The following is a 21,205-nucleotide window of genomic DNA, read 5'->3' on the forward strand; positions in this document are numbered from 1 at the left end:
AACTTCTGAAACATGTAGTCTATAATAAAACTCAAGTGGTAAAAAACAAGTGTTTTCTTTAATCATTGTAACATGTCTTACCACAAAGTTAATGCCGAAACAATAAATAAAATATAAGTTATATTTTAATCATAAAAATAGCAAATCTTGCAGAATCTGTTTAGTTTTGCCAAAAGCTGTTAAGAAGTAGTTTTCGTTATCAGCTAATAATCCTCGTTACTTTGTGTAATCAGGCAGCAGTCAGCCTGTGTCGAGGTGACCAGGTCTGACCCCTGAACTTCGCAAATGGTACCCAGTGTGTTTTCACTTGTATTATGATAGCCGGTCGCGTGTCTAGCGATGCGCAGGGTTGTGCCAATATGCAAAGGCAAATAGCCACAAATTTAAAACTTATTTTTTTTGTTTAAAGAAAAATGTTAATAATATTAGTATATAACCACTCACCGAGATTTTTATGTCTACCCGCCTTTTCGTCAGGACAATCACTACCACAGCAGTGTAGTGTAGTATGCTGTGGTAGTGATTGTCCTGAGGAAGAGACGGGTACGTCTCGAACCCGGTAGATATAAAAATCTCGGTGAGTGGTTATATACTAATATTACTAACATTTTTGTAAAATAAAAATAAGTAAAAATGACCAACCACAAAGTAAATGCTTTAAATATTAATAATATTAATAATAAAACCCTTATCCGCACCCCAATGGTGCATAGGGCACTGTGTCATATAAATGCAGTGTTATCTTGATCGTTTTTACCCCCTTTCAGATCACATGTAATTTTAATCTTCTTCTTCTTATTTATGAGCCTCTTCCTCTTCTTTCCATTTCCTCCGGTCGGTTGCTGCTTGCAGCCAGTTTCTACCCCCCATAGCTATGTCGTTGGACCATCTCTTTTGGGGTCTTCTGATACCTCTTTTGTTCTTCCAGGGTCCACCTTGTGGGGTCCTGTCTTGCAATATGTCCTGCCCACTGCCATTTGTGTTTTGCATCGCGATCCATGATGTTTTCTACTTTGTTTTTTTTTCCTGGTATATTCATTTTTAATTTTATCCCTCAGGCTAAAATCAAGCATGGATCTTTCCATGGATCGCTGTGTGCACTTGAACTTCTCTGCATTTCTCTTTATCAGAGCCATAGTCTCACTTAAACCAGCCTATGACGGTCGTAAGCCCCGTAAATGCCCAGACTTCCATATTCTTCTTTATCTATGTCGAGATGTCAAAAAATAAAAAATAAAAATAAACCCTTATCCGCACCCCAATGGTGCATAGGGCACTGTGTTATATTAACGCAGTGTTATCTTGATTGTTTACGCATGAAGGAAAGGTGATCAGCCCTCCGCTTCAGGTACCAGTCCATGGTAATATTGAATAAATATTACAGTGAAAAAATCACTTATATTTATTTTATCCCCCTTGGGAATCGAACCCGGGACCTCTAGAACGGTAGCCGAGCGTGCTGACCATTACACTACGGAGGCGGACAAAAATTAATAATATTGAAAATACAAATTTAAAACATTAGTTTTGAGATAAACGAGTTTAAAATTATTTATTGATTCGGCGTTTAGTTTGTAGAACTCCATTTTAATTTATGTATTAATTTTTAAATCAAACACAGATTTTTTGAGTCTACTAAGTTGTATTTTATTTAAAAAAAACACATAAAAATGAATATTGTGACGGGTAAGCGTAGCGGGTAATTATTAAGTTAAAAATATGGCACTTTTGCTGGGATATAGTACATTTTCTGGGCATTCCAAAAACATGCACAACTGAAAATTGACGATTTTTGATTTATGATGTTCTTGAAAGGAGTGAGCGACATGTGCAGCCCTGCGAGCGTTCGCACACTGATACGAGTATCTGAGCCAAGATGGCCAACCAAACACGCGCCAAACACTTTTTAATCTCGTTTTGTTTTGTAAAATAAGATAAATATATCCATTTGAATAATTAATTCATCGTTATCAGTAATAAAACTTTAAAACTTATTATATTATTATTATTAAATCATATCCTCTCCCTAGGTGTAGCATATGGAGTCCACAAACTGCCTCCAGGCTTTTCTGTCGGCTGCCAGCTCCCTCGCATCCTCCCAAGTCAGATCCGCGTCCCTAAGTTCTGACGAGAACTGCCGACGAATTGTCAGCAGTGAATTATTAAAATATGATATATTTTATAGATATAAAACCCTTATCCGCACCCCAATGGTGCATAGGGCACTGCGTCATATAAACGCAGTGGTATCTTGATCGTTTACACATGAAGGAAAGGTGATCAGCCCTCCGCTTCAGGTACCAGTCCAGGGTAATATTGAATAAATATTACAGTGAATAAATCACTCATATTTATTTTACCCCCCCTGGGAATCGAACCCGGATCCTCCAGAACGGTAGCCGAGCGTGCTGACCATTACACTACGGAGGCGGACGCATCCTCCCAAGTCAGATCCGCGTCCCGAAGTTCTGACGAGAACTGCCGACGAATTGTCAGCAGTGAATTATTAAAATATGATATATTTAATAAAATTATTTATTCATTTACAACAGCAGACCGGGGTAAATTACCCCAAATGGGGTAAAAATGTTTTTTTTGGGTAATAAGGAATTTTTTTCTAGTTCGCTATTTCATAATCGTGTTTACATTGTATTTTTACAAATGTAAACAATAGATTTTTGTCACGATGTTGGTTTATTGGCTAAATGGGTGGGAGGGTGGACCATAGACATCAACAAATAGAGCCGCCAATAATTTAGCAATGTTACCAGTATTAAAATAAGTCCATCGTTTCTGTGACATCATTCATTGCCAACTTACGAAAATAACGCTTTAGGCGAACTTTCCAAAAGAAAATTATGAATGAAAATATTAATTATATCGACTGTTATAAACACTTCACGAGTCAAATACAATCCTTTATAGGTTGAGTATGTTAAATTAGATATTCCTCCCGTCTGACAAAGATCCATTGTGCGTAGCACTAAACGCTACTGAAGGTTCATTTTTATGTATTTCTCCCGCGAACATTTACCACAAAATTATTGTCATATCGCTCACTCTTTTCATCAACGTCATATATCATTTATATATATATATATATATATATATATATATATATATATATATATATATATATATATATATATATATATATATATATATATATATATATATATATATATATATATATATATATATATATATATATTACCCTGGACTAGTACCCGAAGCGGAGGGCTGATCACCTTTCCTTCATGTGTAAACGATCAAGATAACTCTGCGTTTATATGATGCAGTGCTCTATGCACCATATATATATATATATATATATATGTATATATATATATATATATATATATATATATATATATATATATATATATATATATATTTATATATATATATATATATATATATATATATATATATATATATATATATATATATATATATATATATATATATATATATATATATATATATATATATATGTATATAAACATACACATTTACATAGTGCCCTGAGTGCTTATCAATATCGGCACGCCAGTCGCCTCATTCTCCCCGTGTCGGACGGTTCTAGACGTCGCAAAGACCTCAGTAAGACGTCAGTAAGAAACCCAACTACACGCGGTCAATTGCCATCATAAACTTAACCCACAATAGCCGACAACGAGATAATTCAAGTGTAATCAGTCAAGTGCCAAGTTCAACGGTGACCAGTGGAAGAGATTCATCACCGGATTTAAGTCGCAGGTTAAGAGGTAGGCGGCTGTCCAAATTTAAAACACAGTAAGGGACATTTTTTTTGTAGTAGGTTTTTTTTGCATTTATGGACTAAGTAGACTGACTCTACTTAGTCCAAAAATGCAATAAAAAACTACTACAAAAAAATGTCCCTTACTGTGTTTTAAATTTGGACAGCCGTAGGATTCGCTATGTGACAGATCTCGATTGATATAAGATGGTGAATCCATTGTGTCCATTGTATTGTTTTTAGGGATCGACCTTATTAATTTATTGCGAACTATACCAACCTACGCATTCACTATCATTTTTAAGACATATAAAATTTAAAATACTAAAAAATAAATTAATCCTTTCAACAACGTCATATATCAAATAACTTGATTTTTCAGGATATCGTTTTTAAAGTTTAAAAATATAATACGACGTATTGAAAATAAATATCAGGCCACTTATTGAACTTTTTACTGTGCAACAGATCTTTTTAGGTGAAAACTGAAGGTTTTTTCTCCATTTTAAAAATATTTAGTATATTTAAAGAAAATAATTAAACAATACATTTTATTCAAAATACAATAACAACACTTTCTGCCCTGTAGCGGGTAAATATTAAGTTAAAAATATAATGCTTTTTTTTGGGATATAGTACATTTTATGGGCATTCCGAAAACATGCACAGCTGAAAATTGACGATTTTTGATATATGACGTTGAAAAGAGTGAGCGATATGTGCTGACGCTTAGTAGGCCTCTCGGCACATTCTTCATCATCCACATTCTTCCACATTCTTCGGCATATGCTTTGTGTTTAAGTTTTTAAAAATATACGTATTGTGTGGATGTGGCTTATTTTTATATGCAAGGGTAAATAAGTGCCATGACCAAGCATTATTAGTAGATGCATTGATTACAAACATTGCAAAATCGAATTATTTATTATGAAGGCCAGAATTCTCATGGGAATCTATTGTTCATGGGGTTTCGATTTATTCATTTATTTTAACTTAATGTATAGAAAAGAAATAAGTACATTAGCGGGCTTATTGCTAAAAAGCAAGATCTTCCAACCAACCAAAAACAGACTAGTGATATTGGAGAGATTTTGGAACAGGTAGTGTATTTGGGTAGTATGTTTTCTAGAGATGGAAAGATTGATAAAGACATAGAAAGGAGAGTGAATGCTGGGAACAAAGTGAATGGTGCACTGAAATCAGTTATAGCAAATAAAAACCTATCAGCGGAAGCTAAACTGGCAGTGCACAACCGAGTCCTGGTTCCAACTCTAATGTATGGAAGTGAAGCATAGAGTTGGCAAAAGAAGGATGAAAGTAGACTGAATGCAGTCGAAATGCGATCTCTCAGAAGAATGTGCGACGAAACGATGTATGATAGATGTGCGAATAGTGAAATAAGGAAGGAATGCAAAGCTGAGATAAGCATTATCGATAAAATTAAGAAAGGTGTGTTGAGATGGTTTGGACATGTAGAACGAATGAGTGAGGAAAGAACGGTAAAACAAATTAATGAGGCGAATGTTAGTGGGAAAAGAACCAGAAGAAGACCGAGAAAAACATGGCACGATCAGGTATGCCAAATACTTGAAAGTGGTCAGGTTAGGAGTCGTAACAATCAGCGGGTACCACAAATTAATATTTTACTTAGTAAAAACCACTATTTCAGAAATATTTGTGTTTACCAATCAAAACATTAATTAAAAATAATTTATTAAATAATATATTATTTCAAAATTCTTCACCTTTGCTTTCCATTTTTCCTTTGTTTTCAAACTCGTAGACGTTGATTTCTGAGACTGAACTGAATTGAAAAGTATGTTTTCAAGGGATAGAAAGATTGATAAAGAAAATGAAGAGTGAATGCTGATGAGAACAGATCGAAAATGGAAATTATTATTATTTTTTAGTTGTATTCCCCCTGCCTACCCTTGCGGGGAGGAATCGATTTGGTAAGTTAGTTGATCAGTCAGAGAGTGCATTAATTAATTATATTCAATATTATAAATTCAAGGTTTAATCAATATAGATGCACATTCGTCTGAGAGATCGTTTTTTCGCTATCACAGTTTTTTTTTTTTTTTCCTTCCAATAAACTAGGGAAGGCACTGTTTATGTGCCTATATGAAATGTACGCCACTGCATTCAAGTACATATTAGTTTTTTTTTGCGCAGATTATGTTATGGGACAATTGGCCTCTACATTGGTAACTTGGTTTCGCCCCATAACGCGTAAGTTTGACCCAATTCTTGTTTTCTTCTTCTCTTTTTTTCTTCTCGTAATATTTTTTTATCTATTTGAAACATTTTGAGTGCGTCCTAATACTTGTTCACAAATCTGGATTATCTCCAGGTATAGGAGTTATTTTTTGATATCTCAACATAGATGAAGAATAATATGGAAGTATTTTCATCTCGCCAATAGATGTCTCTAGTGAAATTACAAAGTTTCGAAATTGGAGCACATATATAGAAGTTCCAAGAATTTGAGTAGTGTGGTTGTCGATCATGGGTAGGATTGGTGAATGTTACACGTGTGTAAAGTGATCACTTAAACCTTTTTTTTCTCAATTCAATTCAAACCCTTATCCGCACCACAATGGTGCATAGGGCACTGCGTCATCGTCATCGTGAAAAAATCACTTATATTCATTTGACCCCCCCTGGGAATCGAACCCGGGACCTCCAGAACGGTAGCCGAGCTTGCTGACCATTACACTACTGAGGCAGACAAAAACCTTGAACCTTTTAGGCATTTATATTTATTTTTTAAACCTATGACGGTCGTAAGCCCTGTAAATGCCCAGACTTCCGTATTACATAGACATAGACAATAAACCATATGACGTCATAAAACGTTCGATGACGGAAATTTGATGACGTATGCGAACGCACGTTTTTCGTTTTATTCAAGTATCTAAAGTTTAAACCTTCATATCTCCCTTAGTTCTCTACAGATTTCAATAAGAATGCTACCGATAGTCTTGTGATTTTTCATACTAATTTAATCGTGACAAAAATCTATTTTTCCTTTCTCCGAAAATGAATATATCGCTCACTCCTTTCAAGAACGTCATAAATAAATAATCGTCAATTTTCGGAATGTTTTCGGAATGCCTAGAAAACGTACTACATCCCAGCAAAAGCGGCATATTTTTTACTTAATATTTACCCGCTACAGGGCAGAAAGTGTTGTTTTTGCATTTTGAAGAAAAGGTATTGTTTAATATATTTTTTTAAATATACAAAATATTTTTCAAATGGAGAAAAAACCTTCAGGTTTTAACTAAAAAGATCTGTTGCACAGTAAAAAGTTCAATAAGTGGCTTGATATTTATTTTTAATACTTTGTATTATATTTTTTTAATTTATGAACGTTCTCCTAAAAAATTAAGTATTTTGATTTATGACGTTCTTGAAAGGATTGAGCGATATGTGTACGTAACTACATGCCCCATCAACTATTGTCGTCTCCTGTAAATTATTACTGAACGTGTTAAAACTATTAGTTAAGTACCTAGAATGAATGGTATAGCTATATATTTGTCCGCCTCCGTAGTGTAATGGTCAGCACGCTCGCCTACCGTTCTGGGTTCGATTCCCATGGGAGGTAAAATAAATATAAGTGATTTTTTCACTGTAATATTTATTTAATATTATTACCCTGGACTGGTACCTGAAGCGGAGGGCTGATCACTTTTCCTTCATGTGTAAACGATCAAGATAACACTGCGTTTATATGAAGCCTTGTCCGCCTCCGTAGTGTAATGGTCAGCACGCTCGCCTACCATTCTGGAGGTCCTGGCTTCGATTCCCATGGGGGTAAAATAAATATAAGTGATTTTTTCACTAATATTTATTTAATATTATTACCCTGGACTGGTACCTGAAGCTGAGGGCTGATTACTTTTCCTTCATGTGTAAACGATCAAGATAACACTGCGTTTATATGAAGCAGTGCCCTATGCACCATTTGGGGCGGATAAGGTTTTTTTTATATATATAAAGACCGTCAGTCCATTTTATCTTCACAGTGGTTTGAAAATGCCACAACTAGGCGAAACAATTGTCACAATATGAATTAAATATGTGTTTTTCAACAATAAAATACAACTTAGTAGACTCAAAAAATCTTTGTTTGATTTACCAATTGATACATAAAGTTAAATGGAGTTCTACAAATATATGTTTTTCTTTGTCACAGGACCGGCGCTGGAGGACAGCAGTGGCGAGGGCCTGTCGGCTCCTCTTAGCATGGACCCGGAAACACAGGCCAGATGCTCGTCAAGTGAGAGTGATCCGTTCGAGAAGATAGACGTCGCGGAAGAGGCCGAACATGTAAGCATCGTATGTGGAGTTCATCACCAAAACGTCACGTTTCCATTATAAACGATTTTAAGTAATCAGGAATTCTGGAATGTTATGGAGTAGATTCTGGTTACAGTTTGTTTCGGATCAGAGGTTTCAGATAAGAGATTGTTTCGGATTATAGGTTGTTTTGGATTAGAGTATGTTTCTGATTAGAGATTGATTCGGATAAGAGTATGTTATGGAGTAGATTATGTTTCTGGTTATATTATGTTTCGGATCAGAGATTGTTTCAGATAAGTAGATTAATGTAGACCAATTAATTGTTATTAAAATGTATTTTGTTTGTTAGAGATAAAAACAAATAAAAATACTTGACAATAAAAAATAAAAGATTATGTTTCAGACTGGAATTTGTTTTGGATTAGAGATCGTTTCGGATAACAGATTTTTTCGGATAGGAAATTGTTTTGGATGAAAGATATAATAATCGTCGGGTATGTATGAGGAGATGCATGAATGTGGAAGAGACGAAGAATGTTTGCAACAGCAGGGTAGTATGGCGTTATTTTCTCTCCGCCTACCCCTGAGGGGAAACTGCGTGATGGTTAGTAAGTTTTAGATTATTTCGGATTAAAGAAATTGTCGGAATTAGAGATTGTTTCGCATAGGAGATATAATAACTGTTGGGTATGTATAAGGAGATGAATGAACGTGGAAGAGGCGAAGAATGCTTGCAACGACAGGGTAGTATGGCGTTATTTTTTCTCTGCCTACCCCTGCGGAGAAGCTGCGTGATGGTTAGTTAGTTTTAGATTATTTCGGTTAAAATATATTTTCGGATTAGAGATTGCTTCGGATTGGAGATCGTTTCAGATAAGAGATTGTTTTGGTTTAGAGATAGCTTCGGATTAGAGATTGCTTCCGATATAAGATTGCTTCGGATTAAAGATTGCTTCGGATTATCGATCCGGCATTGCATGTGTAATCCTAAAGGTGTCTGTGTGTCGGCAGGCCGGGCGCTGCAAGCCGAACTTCACGCTGGGCGCCGAGGACGGCGGCGAGGAGCAGGACTCCTTCCCGGTCACGGAGGCGGAGATCGCGCGCGCGCCCAGCGCGACCAACCTCACGCACGCGCAGACGCTCGCGCTGGCCGAGAAGCGCCGGAAGCTCAGGTAGGACTTTTGTTATTGCAACCCGGCAACCATAGTGACAATTCGCACTTGCTGCCACACATATATCTTCTTTATATGATAATATTACGGCTGTATACTTTCATGCCACGAAGCAGTATTTTTCACAATTGCAGCCTGGCAACCATAGTGACAATTCGCACTTGCTGCCACACATATATCTTCTTTATATTATACTATTACGGGCTGTATACTTTCATGTTGCGAAGCAGTATTTTTCACAATTGCAACCTGGCAACCATAGTGACAATTCCACGAGTGCAACGTGCTTATCATCGTGTTATCTTCTTTGTACTATTACGAACCTTATACTTTTACTATGAGAAGCATGATTTTCACAATTGCAACTTGGCAACCATAGTGACAATTCAAATGTATAAAAAATAAAAACGTCTTGTCTTATATTATAAAATCTAAGTGTCGCCGCATGTAAAACATTTTTTACAATATTCTTTTTACATCTCAACAAAGATGAAGAAGAACATGGATGTCTGAGCATTTACAGCGCTTACGACCGTCATAGGCTTAAGTGATCACTTTATAAACGTGTAACATTCACCAATTCTACCCCTGATTGACAACCACACTACTCAAATTCTTGGAAGTTCTATATATATGATCCAATTTCGGAACACTGTCCTTGAATCACTAGAATTTCACTAGAGACATCTATTGATGAGATGAAAGAAGCTTTTTATTGAGCAGAAACTCTTTCATTTTTATGTGAGGTCCGAATCCTGAATTATAATCACATACATGAAAAACGCCAGAAAATATCATTTTCATTTTATTATTTTAGCTTATAATTTGATCAGTTAATTTATTTATAGCATTTCGAGTGTGTCCAGATACTTGTTCACAAATCTGGATTGTCTCCAGTTATAGGAGTTAATTTTCATATTATATTTTGTCAAAAAATGTTATGAAAAATAACTCCTATAATTGGAGATAATCCAGATTTTTTAACAAGTCTTTGGACACACTCAAAATGTTATATAATTTCATGTAATTCATGAGTGAAAATTCTGGGCAAAAACACTCGCTATATCGCTAAAGGCATGATTTTAAATTCAATGTTTTTTTAAACTTTTTTTAAAAAAAAAAGAGAAAATTTTGTGTTTTTATTATTGACAAAAATACTTAAATTTCGTAATATTTCTGTGAGCCTAAGCGGCTCATTATTAGAAACAGGTATCAAATTGTGGTAGAGTGAGTTCGAACCGAGAAACTCTGACTTAAGAGTCCGCTACACTAACCACGGGACCACAACCCGACACTTTCTTATTGTTTATACTTTGTTTGAAGCATAATTAAAGTTATTTTGAAAAAAAAAAACATATCGTAGTCATACAGGAGAAAGTGACCAAGTGCATTGTTTTACAAAAACGTGATCATTGACTATTTGATATCTTACTAGCTTAATATTGCCCTGAAAAAATCCCAAAGGATTTTAAACTTGGAAGTATAATATATTGACTTCTTAAAAATGACTAACTGCATTGGTGTTTATTTTCTTGCCAAGCAATAGTGACTTAAATGGCCTTCCTGAACATTTTACGTTTTGGTAGTTGGTCACTTTCTCCTGTACGACTACGATATATCCAACAAAATTATTATTTAAAAAATTTCAAGTCCCAAATATAGAATCCATTTATAAAAAAAACGCAATTTTTCAAATACCAAAGGGTGACAACTATTTAAATTTAACAAAAAAATTATCATCGAGATTCTCAAACGATTTTTCTACTCCAAAATGCAACACCAAGCAATTTCAGCAAAACTTCAAATATTTGGCAATCAAACATTTCAATAAACTCCCTAAAGAAATAAAAAAAATGGATGATATAAAAATACTTAAGAAAAAAATTAAAGCTCTATACATTTAAATCTTGAAAAAATATACAAAAAAACTATTTATTCTTTTATTATATAACATTAAGCCACGAGTGTAAGTCCCTCTCCAAGCACAAGAGCACAGTCTCTTTTATGGAGAGGCACAGCGAATCGAAATATAAAAGTTCTCCATATGTATAAATGATTCAAATGTATTATGTTACATATAAATAAAAATGTAAATATATTAAATGAATAAAAAAAATAAAAAAAATTCTTCCGATAGATGTCGCTGATATTTCTGACATGTCATTAAATACTCAACGAAATTGTTTCGTAAAGTATTCAAAGATGTCGCTACAAATAGTCTGCATTACGTCTTTAAAAGGTCAACAACGTCATATATCAAAAAACATGATTTTGCAGGAGATCGTCTTTAAAGTTTAAAAATATAAAACAATGTATTAAAAATAAATATCAAGCCACTTATTGACTTTTTTCCTATGCAACAGATCTTTTTAGGTAAAACCTGAATGTTTTTTCTCCATTTTAAAAATATTTCTGGGCATTTACGGGGCTGACGACTGTCGTAGGCTGGTTTAAGTGTTTAAATGGACGCTGGTTTATGTTTATGTGGTTTATGTGGACGGTCGTCAGCCCCGTAGCTTCTTTTCATCTCACCAATAGATGTCTCTAGTAAAGTTCTAGTAATTCAAGAACAATGTTTAAATATTGGTTCATATAAGCACTCAGGGCACTATGTAAATGTGTATGTTTATATACATATATATATATGTAAATATATATATATATATATATATATATATATATATATATATATATATATATATATATATATATATATATATATATATATATATATATATATATGTATATATATATATGTATATGTATATATATATATATATATATATATACATATATATATATATATATATATATATATATATATATATATATATATATATATATATATATATATATATATATATATATATATATATATATATATATATATATATATATGTGTATAATGTTAATTTATTCCTTATCATATACGCTATAAATACAAACCTGTAGCGAGACGTCCATTTCATTTGCATAATTTAGCATTCGAGTGTTTGTTTTTGACCAGCCTGTATTGGCTGAACTTTGATCGTCATTGACTTTAAAGCAAATACTTTAAATGGACTTCGGCGCGTTATTTTCTATGCGACACTAAACAAGGCAACATTATTAGGGCCAACTTGGTTTATGTAATTTTACCGATAATGCTCATTTCGGCCTTGCATTCCTTCCATTTTCCAACATACATGGTTTTTCCCGCACTGAGAGATCGCATGTCGAAAAAATATTTAAATCAATCTATTAGTTGTCCGCCTCCGTAGTGTGATGGTCAGCGCGCTCGGCTACCGTTTTGGAGGTCCCGGGTTCGATTCCCAAGGGGGGGGGGGTCAAATAAATAGAAGTGATTTTTTTCACTGTAATATTTATTCAATATTACCATGGACTGGTACCTGAAGAGGAGGACTGATCACCTTTCCTTCATGTGTAAACGATCAAGATAACACTGCGTTTATATGACACAGTGCCCTATGCACCATGGGGTGCGGATAAGAATTTTATTATTATTATTAATATTTACTTGTTTATTTTTTTACAAAAATGTTAATAAAATTGGTATATAACCACTCACCGAGATTTTTACGTCTACCGGTTTCGAGACGTACCCGTCTCTTCGTCAGGACAATCACTAACATGCATTGTTTGCATGCTGTATTTTATTAACATTTTTGTAAAAAAATAAATAAGTAAAAATGACTAACCACAAAGAAAATGCTTTAAATATTAATAATATTGAAAATATTATTAATATTTCCTAAAAATAATAACAGATCTACCCAAAGAATGAATAATTTACTAGAAATTCCTTTTTGCAAATACAGACTCGCGCAAAGACACTCATTTTTCATAGTTCCAAACTGTTTATTTCATTCCACAAAGACTATATGTTAGACATTAATTACCTATTATTTTTTGACCGCCTCCGTATTGTAGTGGTCAGCACGCTCGGCTACCGTTCTGGAGGTCCCGGGTTCGATTCCCAGGGGGGGGGGGTCAAATAAATTTTTTCACTGTAATACTTATTCAATATTACCATGGACTGGTACCTGAAGCGGAGGACTGATCACCTTTCCTTCATGTGTAAACGATCAAGATAACACTGCGTTTATATGAAGCAGTGCCCTATGCACCATTTGGTGCGGATAAGGGTTTTTTTTTTTTTGACATCTCATCAAAGACGAAGAAGAATATGGAAGTCTGGGCATTTACGGGGCTTACGGCCGTCATAGGCTGGTTTAAAGAAATCACTTTACGCACATGTAACATTCACCAATTCTATCCATGACTGACAACCACGCCACTCAAATTCTTGGAAGTTCTATATATATGATCCATTTTTTTAAACATTGTGCTTGAATCACTAGAACTTCACTAGAGACATCTGTTGTGAGATGAAAAAAAGCTTTTTATTAAGCAGTAATTCTTTCAATTGTATGTGAAGTCCAAAACCTGGATTATAATCACATACATGAGAAACGCCAGAAAATATCATTTTCATATTATTATTTTTAACTTGTAATTTGACCAGTTAATTTATTTACAACATTTTGAGTGTGTCCAAATACTTGTTCACAAATAAATGAAGCCTATCGAGTTCAAGAACTATGTATCGAGATAATTCAATATATCTAGAAGATCCAAGAATTTGAGTAGTGTGGTTGTCGATCAGGTGGGTAGAATTGGTGAATGCTACAAGTGTGTAAAGTGATCGCTTAATCAGCCCCTGGCGGTCGTAAGCCCCGTAAATGCCCAGACTTCTCCCTCATCTATGTTGAGAAGTCAAAAAATGAAATGAAAAAACTAAACTAAACTAAATAACTAACCATCACGCCGCTTCTCCGCAGGGGTAGGCAGAGAGAATAGAACGCCACACCACTCTGTCCTTGCAAACATTCTTCGCCTCTTCCACGTTCATGCATCTCCTATAAATGATTGTGTACAACTCGTTTTGTGTTTATAACAGCCGATAAAATCAATGCTTTCATTCGTCTTTTTCTTTTGCAATTTATTTTAATTTTTTTTTTAAAAAAGATAATTTTTTGTGTTTTATTATTTACACAAATATTTAAATTTCATACTATTTCTGTGAGCCTAAGCGGCTCATTATTAGAAATAGGTATCAAATTGTGGTAGAGTGGGCTCGAACCGAGATACTCTGACTTAAGAGTCCGCGACACTGATCACGGCACCAAAACCCGACAAAATTCGCCTTCGTAAAAACGTTGTTTTCGTAAGTTGGTAACGAATGACGTCACAGAAACGAATCCACACTACTACTACTATTGACTAACTACTGACTAACCCTTATCCGCACATAATGGTGCATTGCATCGTATCGACACAGATCTCCATCATCTATGTTGAGATGTCGAAAAGTGACGTGAAAGATGATGAATTTTCCGATCACCCGTCGATGATCGGACCACTCTCTCGCGCTCTCTGATTGGTCGGTCGGTAATGCAAGCGTGGCCACCTTCGACTGTCAATAATGCGTTTGACATTGTCAACTGTAATGGTCGCGACCAATTACTCGCGGCGAGCGCGGATGGCATATAATGCAGTGCCTAGGAGCGATGACGTCAGTTCAAAGTCCGCTAGCGCATCTGGGTGCAGGGTTCAAGGGGTGTTGTGCTGTCGATTGTCTCACAACTGCTTGTAGAAGAAGCATATAGATGCGCATCTACACTCAATCAAGTTTCAATACATTTAATAATTTTTTTTAATGTACTTAACCTATAAAGGATTGTGTAAAACTGGTTTTGTGTTTTTAACAGCCGATATAATAGATATGTTCGTTCATCACTTTCAAAATTTTGCATAATTCGCCTTCGTAAAAACGTTGTTTTCATAAGTTGGTAACGAATGAGGTTGACCATTACACTACGGAGGCGGACATATGTTTTTCAAAATTTACTCAATTTTAACACTGTTACTTGTCCGCCTCCGCATTTTAGCGGTCAGCACGCTTGGCTACCGTACTGGAGGTCCCGGGCTCGATTCCAAGGGGGGTCAAATAAATACAATATATTTTTTCACAATAATATTTATTCAATATTACCCTGGACTGATACCTGAAGCGGAAGGTTGATCGCCTTTCCTTCATGTGTTAACGATCAAAATAACACTGCGTTAATAGATTTGTATTATCCACTGACACTTCGTGATGGAATTGCATTTTAATATATTATTGGATAAAAACCAATATTTTTAGCTTTTCCACTTTATTTTTATTTGACCAGCGACTGGGTTTCGTCGTTACCGACATCATCAGACTGGTCTGATGATGTCGGTAACGACGAAACCCGGTCGCTGGTCAAATAAAAATAAAGTGGAAAAACTAAAAATATTGGTTTTAATCCAATAATATATTAACACTGCGTTTATATAATAACCGCCTCCGTAGTGTAATGGTCAGCACGCTCGGCTACCGTTCTGGAGGTTCCGGGTTCGATTCCCAAAGGGGGTAAAAAAATATTAGTATTTTTTTCACTGTAATATTTATTCAAAATTACCATGGACTGGTACCTGAAGCGGAAGGCTGATCACCTTTCCTCCATGTATAAACGATCAAGATAACACTGCGTTTATATGACAGTGCCCTATGCACCATTTGGGTGCGGAGAAGGGTTTTATATATTATATAATTCAGTACCCTATGCACCATTGGGTGCGGACGAGGGTTTGAAGATGAAGAGCGGCAGCCTGACGCGCTGTCCACTGCACTACGGGCATTCTTAATTGGGTCGAGCGCCAATCGACTTTCTTGCGATCCATATTTATAAAGCATTGTAATTTTGATTATTTAATTATAGGTTTGTTGGCATCACGCGTATGGGTGAGTTTTCTAGTAATCCAAATTCCTACCTGGTAGCTTCGTTAGCATTATTCAATGACCAGTATCGTCGTGCTGCATCCATACAGCCCTATATCCATTATCGAAACATTTATTGAAATAAAATTTTAACTCATTTCGATGGTGCACCCTGATGTATGGAAGTGAAGTACGGAGCTGGCAAAAGGAGGGTGAAAGTAGACTGAATGCAGTCGAAATGTCTCTCGGAAGAATGTGCAGCAAAACGATGTATGATGGATGTGCGAATGGTGAAATAAGGAAGGAATGCAAAGCTGAGATAAGTGTTATCGATGAAATTGAGAAAGGTGTGTTGAGATGGTTCGGACATGTGGAACGAATGAGCGAGGAAAGAACGACAAAACAAATTTATGAGGCGAATGTTATTGGAAAAAGGAGCAGAGGAAGACCGAGAAAAACTTGGCACGTTCAAGTATGCCAAATACTTGAAAGTGATCAGGTTAGGAGTCGAAACAATCGGCGGGTATGTATGAGGAGATGCATGAACGTGGAAGAGGCGAAGAATGTTTGCAAGGACAGAGTGGTGTGGCGTTCTATTCTCTCTGCCTACCTCTGCGGCGAGGCGGCGTGATGGTTAGTTAGTTTTTTTATGTCTACAAAACTTGCTTCGAGATCGCGTTGGCAGAAATATGATAGTCCGCTATGATTCTAGCTCATCCACATGGACACACTTGAAAAACCGCTATTTTCCCCCTCTTCCGCTATCGAATCCGTCTCGTTCCAACGCCCAATGTGTGAGCAGGAACGAGTGTCAACATCGAATCATCGTCGGTCATTCGACGCTGGCGTGTCGACGGGTTGCGTTGTCGAAATCGTCGAAACTTTTGCGAACCGATAAGTTCGTATTTCGCGAAATTTGGACTTCTGTACGGTAATGTAATGTGCTGAGTGCGTGTTCTTGTGCGGAGCTCCCGGCGTGAGTGCGTCGTCGGTCGTTCGCCGATCGGACTTTTCGTTTTGTGGAGTCTATTTGTGGTTCGCTGTCATTGCGTTTGCCGCTTTTGACAGTTCAGCGTTCGTGCGACTTGAAATTCCTGCGTACTTTCTTTTGACAGTGTGTTAAGAAAGCTGCGTTTCTTCTACATTTGTTTTTATTTTAATATGTTATTATTATAATTTTTTAATGTACTTTTTTTTTAGAGTAGTGTTTTTTTAAAGTTGTTCGTAACATTTTTAGTGTGTCCAAATACTTGTTCAAAAAATCTGGATTATCTCCAAATTTAGAGATAATCCAGATTTTGTGAACAAGTATTTGGACACATTCAAAATGTTGTGAATAAATTATCTGGTTGAATTATAAGCTTAAATAATAAAAATGAAAATGATGTTTTCTGGCGTTTCTCATGTCGCTCGCTCCTTTCATGAACGTCATAAATGAAAAATCGTCAATTTTCTGTTTTGCATGTTTTCGGAATGCCCAGAAAATGTACTATATCCCAGCAAAAGCGGCATATTTTTAACTTAATATTTACCCGCTACAGGGCAGAAAGTGTTGTTTTTGCATTTTGATTAATTATTTTTTTTAAATATATTAAATATTTTTTTCAAATGGAGAAAATGTCAGGTTTTACCTAAAAGATCTGTTGCACAGTAAAAAGTTCAATAAGTGGCTTGATATTTATTTTAAATACATTGTATTGTATTTTTAAACTTTAAGAACGTTCTCCTGAAAAATCATGTTTTTTGAATTTTTGACGTTCTTGAAAGGAGTGAGTGATGTGTGTGATTATAATCCAGGATTCGGACCTCACATACTAATAAAAGAGTTTTTGCTCAATAAAAAGCTTCTTTTCATCTCACCAATAGATGTCTCTAGTGAAGTTCTAGTGATTCAAAAACAATGTTTAAAAAATAGTTCATATACTTATATAAAACTTCCAAGAATTAGAGTAGTGTGGTTTTCAATAATGGGTAGAATTGGTTAATGTTACACGTGTGTAAAGTGATAACTGAAATTTTTACTGTGCAACAGATCTTTTTAGGTAAAACCTGAAGGTTTTTTCTCCATTTGAAAATATTTACATATTAAAAAAAAAAACAATACCTTTTCTTCAAAATGCAAAGACAACACTTTCTGCCCTGCAGCGGGTAAATATTAAGTTAAAATATGCCGCTTTTGCTGGGATATAGTACATTTTCTGGGCATTCCGAAAACATGCACAACTGAAAATTGACGATTTTTGATATATGACGTTATTGAAAGGAGTGAGCGATATAATAGATGCCAAGAAGAGTAAAATCTTTGATTGAGTCCAAATGAGATCATATTAAATAATCTACTACTACTACTACTACTACCATCACGCCGTTTCCCCGCAGGGGTAGGCAGAGAGGATGGAACGCCACACTCTTCTGTCCTGACATACACTCCTCGCCTCCTTCACATCCATACATCTAGTCATACATGCCCCCCGATTACGCAGACTTTTGACACCGCCAGATTTTAGGCTCTGATTGATCTGATCGTGCCAAGTCTTTTTCGGTCGTCCACGTTCGTTTTCCCTCTCACATTCGCCACGTATATTTTTTTAGTCATTCTCTCGCTATCCATTCGCTTCACATGTCCATACCACCGCATAGAGCTCTTCCTAATCTTTTCAATTATTCCTCGTTCAGCCTTACATTAGTTTTTGATATAACTAATAAACAAAAGATTTTACAAAACTTTTAACGAAAATACATTTTTTTTAAATATTACTTTATCTGTTTGATACTGTATGTCTATATGTAAACGCCACAAGCATTTTTTGTAAATTAAAAATTCCTATACATAACGACGCAAAACAATTATTTAAATTTCATCCATTTACAAAGTGTACGATGAATTAAACAACAATTACGCTGATGACGTCCGAAAAATTTAGTTAATTACTGTCAACCCCCCTATAACGCTGAGATAGGTGCCGCATTATCGGAGGGAACGTTATAGGGAAGCTTAGGACTAGTGTTCGTTAAAAAGCAACGTAATTTTCAACATTTTGAGTGTGTCCAAATACTTGTTCACAAATCTGGATTATCTCCAATTATGTAGGAGTTATTTTTCATATTATTTTTTTATATTTCAACATAAATGAAGAAGAATATGGAAGACTGGGCATTTACGGGGCTGACGACCATCATAGGCTGGTTCAAGTTATCACTTTACACACGTAATAATATTCACCAATTCTACCCATGATTGACAACTAGACTACTCTTTTTTTTTGAATTACCTAACGTCCAAGTGACTCTGAAATCTAGCTACGGCTTATGCAACACCGCTTATCATGACCCTACTCAGGCTTCAACTTTTTAAGTTTCATAGCCTCTGCCTACTCGTGAGTGGATTTACTCTTTATGTTTAAAGTTACTATAATTTATGTAATTCATGAGTGAAAATTCTAGGCAAAAACACTGTCACTACTTAAATTTTTGGAGTTCTATATATATGATCCAATTTCGAAACATTGTGCTTGAACCACTAGAATTTCACTAGAGACATCTATTGGGGAGATCAAAGAAGCTTTTTTATTTGAAGAATATTTGTGAACAAGTATTTGGACAAACTCAAAATGTTGTATCCGAATTTATTATTATTATTAATCTGTCTTTGCAAACGTCCCTCGCCTCTTCCACATTCGTGCATCTCCTCACACATACCTACATGCTGATTAAGAAGTAAAACACTGGTTATTCGAGCACCAACCGATTGATAACTTAGCCAAACAAATGTAAGGCAGCATTTGGCTTCAAATATTTGCTACGGACTATAGTTTGTGTACTCTGTACGCGAAATTCGGGTAAACAGAGAAGGATTACATGTAGGTCTATTTTTATAACGATCATATGAAAACAGATTACAGTGTCTTTATAATGCTAACACTACCATCACGCCGTTTCCCCGCAGGGGTAGGCAGAGAGGATGGAACGCCACACTCTTTGGCTTCATGCCCAGACTTACACATTCTTCTTCATCTATGTTGAGATGTAAAATAATAATACGATAAATTTGGAGAATTTATATAGCGCCATTTTAGTAAAATATTACCTCAATGGCGCTTCACTGTTAATGAATTGGGGAAAATAAGTTTCCCTGGCGTCCAATCCTCTCTGCCTACCCTTACGGGGATACGGCGTGATTGAACATAAAGTTTAAATAAATAAATCTAAGTACATTGGCGGGGTTTTTGCCAAAAAGCAATATCTTCCATCCAACCAACAACAGACTAGTGATATTGATCAAAACGTTTGATACCATATATAGCTGTTCGCAATCAGAGGGTAGATAGTGCTTGAACATTTAAAAAACGTAAACTAAAAATTGACACAAAAAACATAAATTACAAAAGATAATAATAAGAAGGGCAAAGGAAAAAGGGAGTTTAGGGAAGGAGGTAGAGGGAGGAGGTTTGATGGACAGTTAGGATTCTAATTATAAATAGTAATAATGTCTCAGACGAGATAGATGCTTCGTCTCTGTTGAGAACTCTTTGATTTATATGCCAATTTGTTTGATACATCTCTGAGAATCTACCAGGGGAACAGAACGTTCCATCGGTGTCGTGGGTTAGTTGGTTAGTATCAATCAACCTGCCATCAATTCTGCCTTACAGAAATTCAAAGAGAATCTTTAAAAAATGTTATCTGACACTAATAGTCTACAAAGACGATAAGTCATGAGCTCTGAGATGGTCAGACTTCCATTTCTTGCATGTTAGAATGATAGATGCCTCGTCTCTGTCGAGAACTCTTTGATTTATATACCAATTTGTCTGATACATCTCTGAGAATCTACCAGGGGAACAGAACGTTCCATCGGTGTCGTGGGTTAGTTGGTTAGTATCAATCAACCTGCCATCAATTCTGCCTTACAGAAATTCAAAGAGAATCTTTAAAAAAGATTGTTTTTTACGTACGATTTTGATTCAAAGGTCGGTTTTTATATGCAGATGAAGTTTCAAAAGCTAAAGATGACAGCATCTTTCTGAAGAGTATGGTATGTACGTCATGGTGTTTTCTTAAGGTCTGAATCCAGTGGTGGTAAACTATACCTTCTGATGGATCAAAGATAAAAATGATTACTAATGCTTTCAAAGTCACTATAAGGGTCAATGC

At 35.4% G+C, this 21,205-nt stretch overlaps 1 protein-coding gene across 5 annotated transcripts in view; it reads left to right on the forward strand.

Annotated features, from left to right (window-relative positions):
* Positions 1 to 21,205, forward strand: part of ACC (acetyl-CoA carboxylase) — a 108,298-nt gene that overhangs the window by 5,004 nt on the left and 82,089 nt on the right. For 2 of the 5 annotated variants that reach the window (XM_088258642.1, XM_088258643.1), the window contains exons 1-3: positions 5,936 to 5,992; positions 7,965 to 8,098; positions 9,083 to 9,243. In XM_088258642.1, the coding sequence (XP_088114768.1) occupies positions 5,944 to 5,992; positions 7,965 to 8,098; positions 9,083 to 9,243 (344 nt within the window). In that variant the 5' untranslated portion in view covers positions 5,936 to 5,943. Of the gene's footprint in view, positions 1 to 3,618; positions 3,768 to 5,935; positions 5,993 to 7,964; positions 8,099 to 9,082; positions 9,244 to 21,205 lie in introns of those variants that run through there. The other 3 variants (XM_088258644.1, XM_088258645.1, XM_088258648.1) reach the window with 2 other exon arrangements.

The sequence above is a fragment of the Brachycentrus maculatus genome, unplaced genomic scaffold, assembly GCF_059751285.1.
Source record: "Brachycentrus maculatus isolate JH-2025_06_01 unplaced genomic scaffold, ASM5975128v1 h1tg000101l, whole genome shotgun sequence".
Taxonomy (NCBI): domain Eukaryota; kingdom Metazoa; phylum Arthropoda; class Insecta; order Trichoptera; family Brachycentridae; genus Brachycentrus; species Brachycentrus maculatus.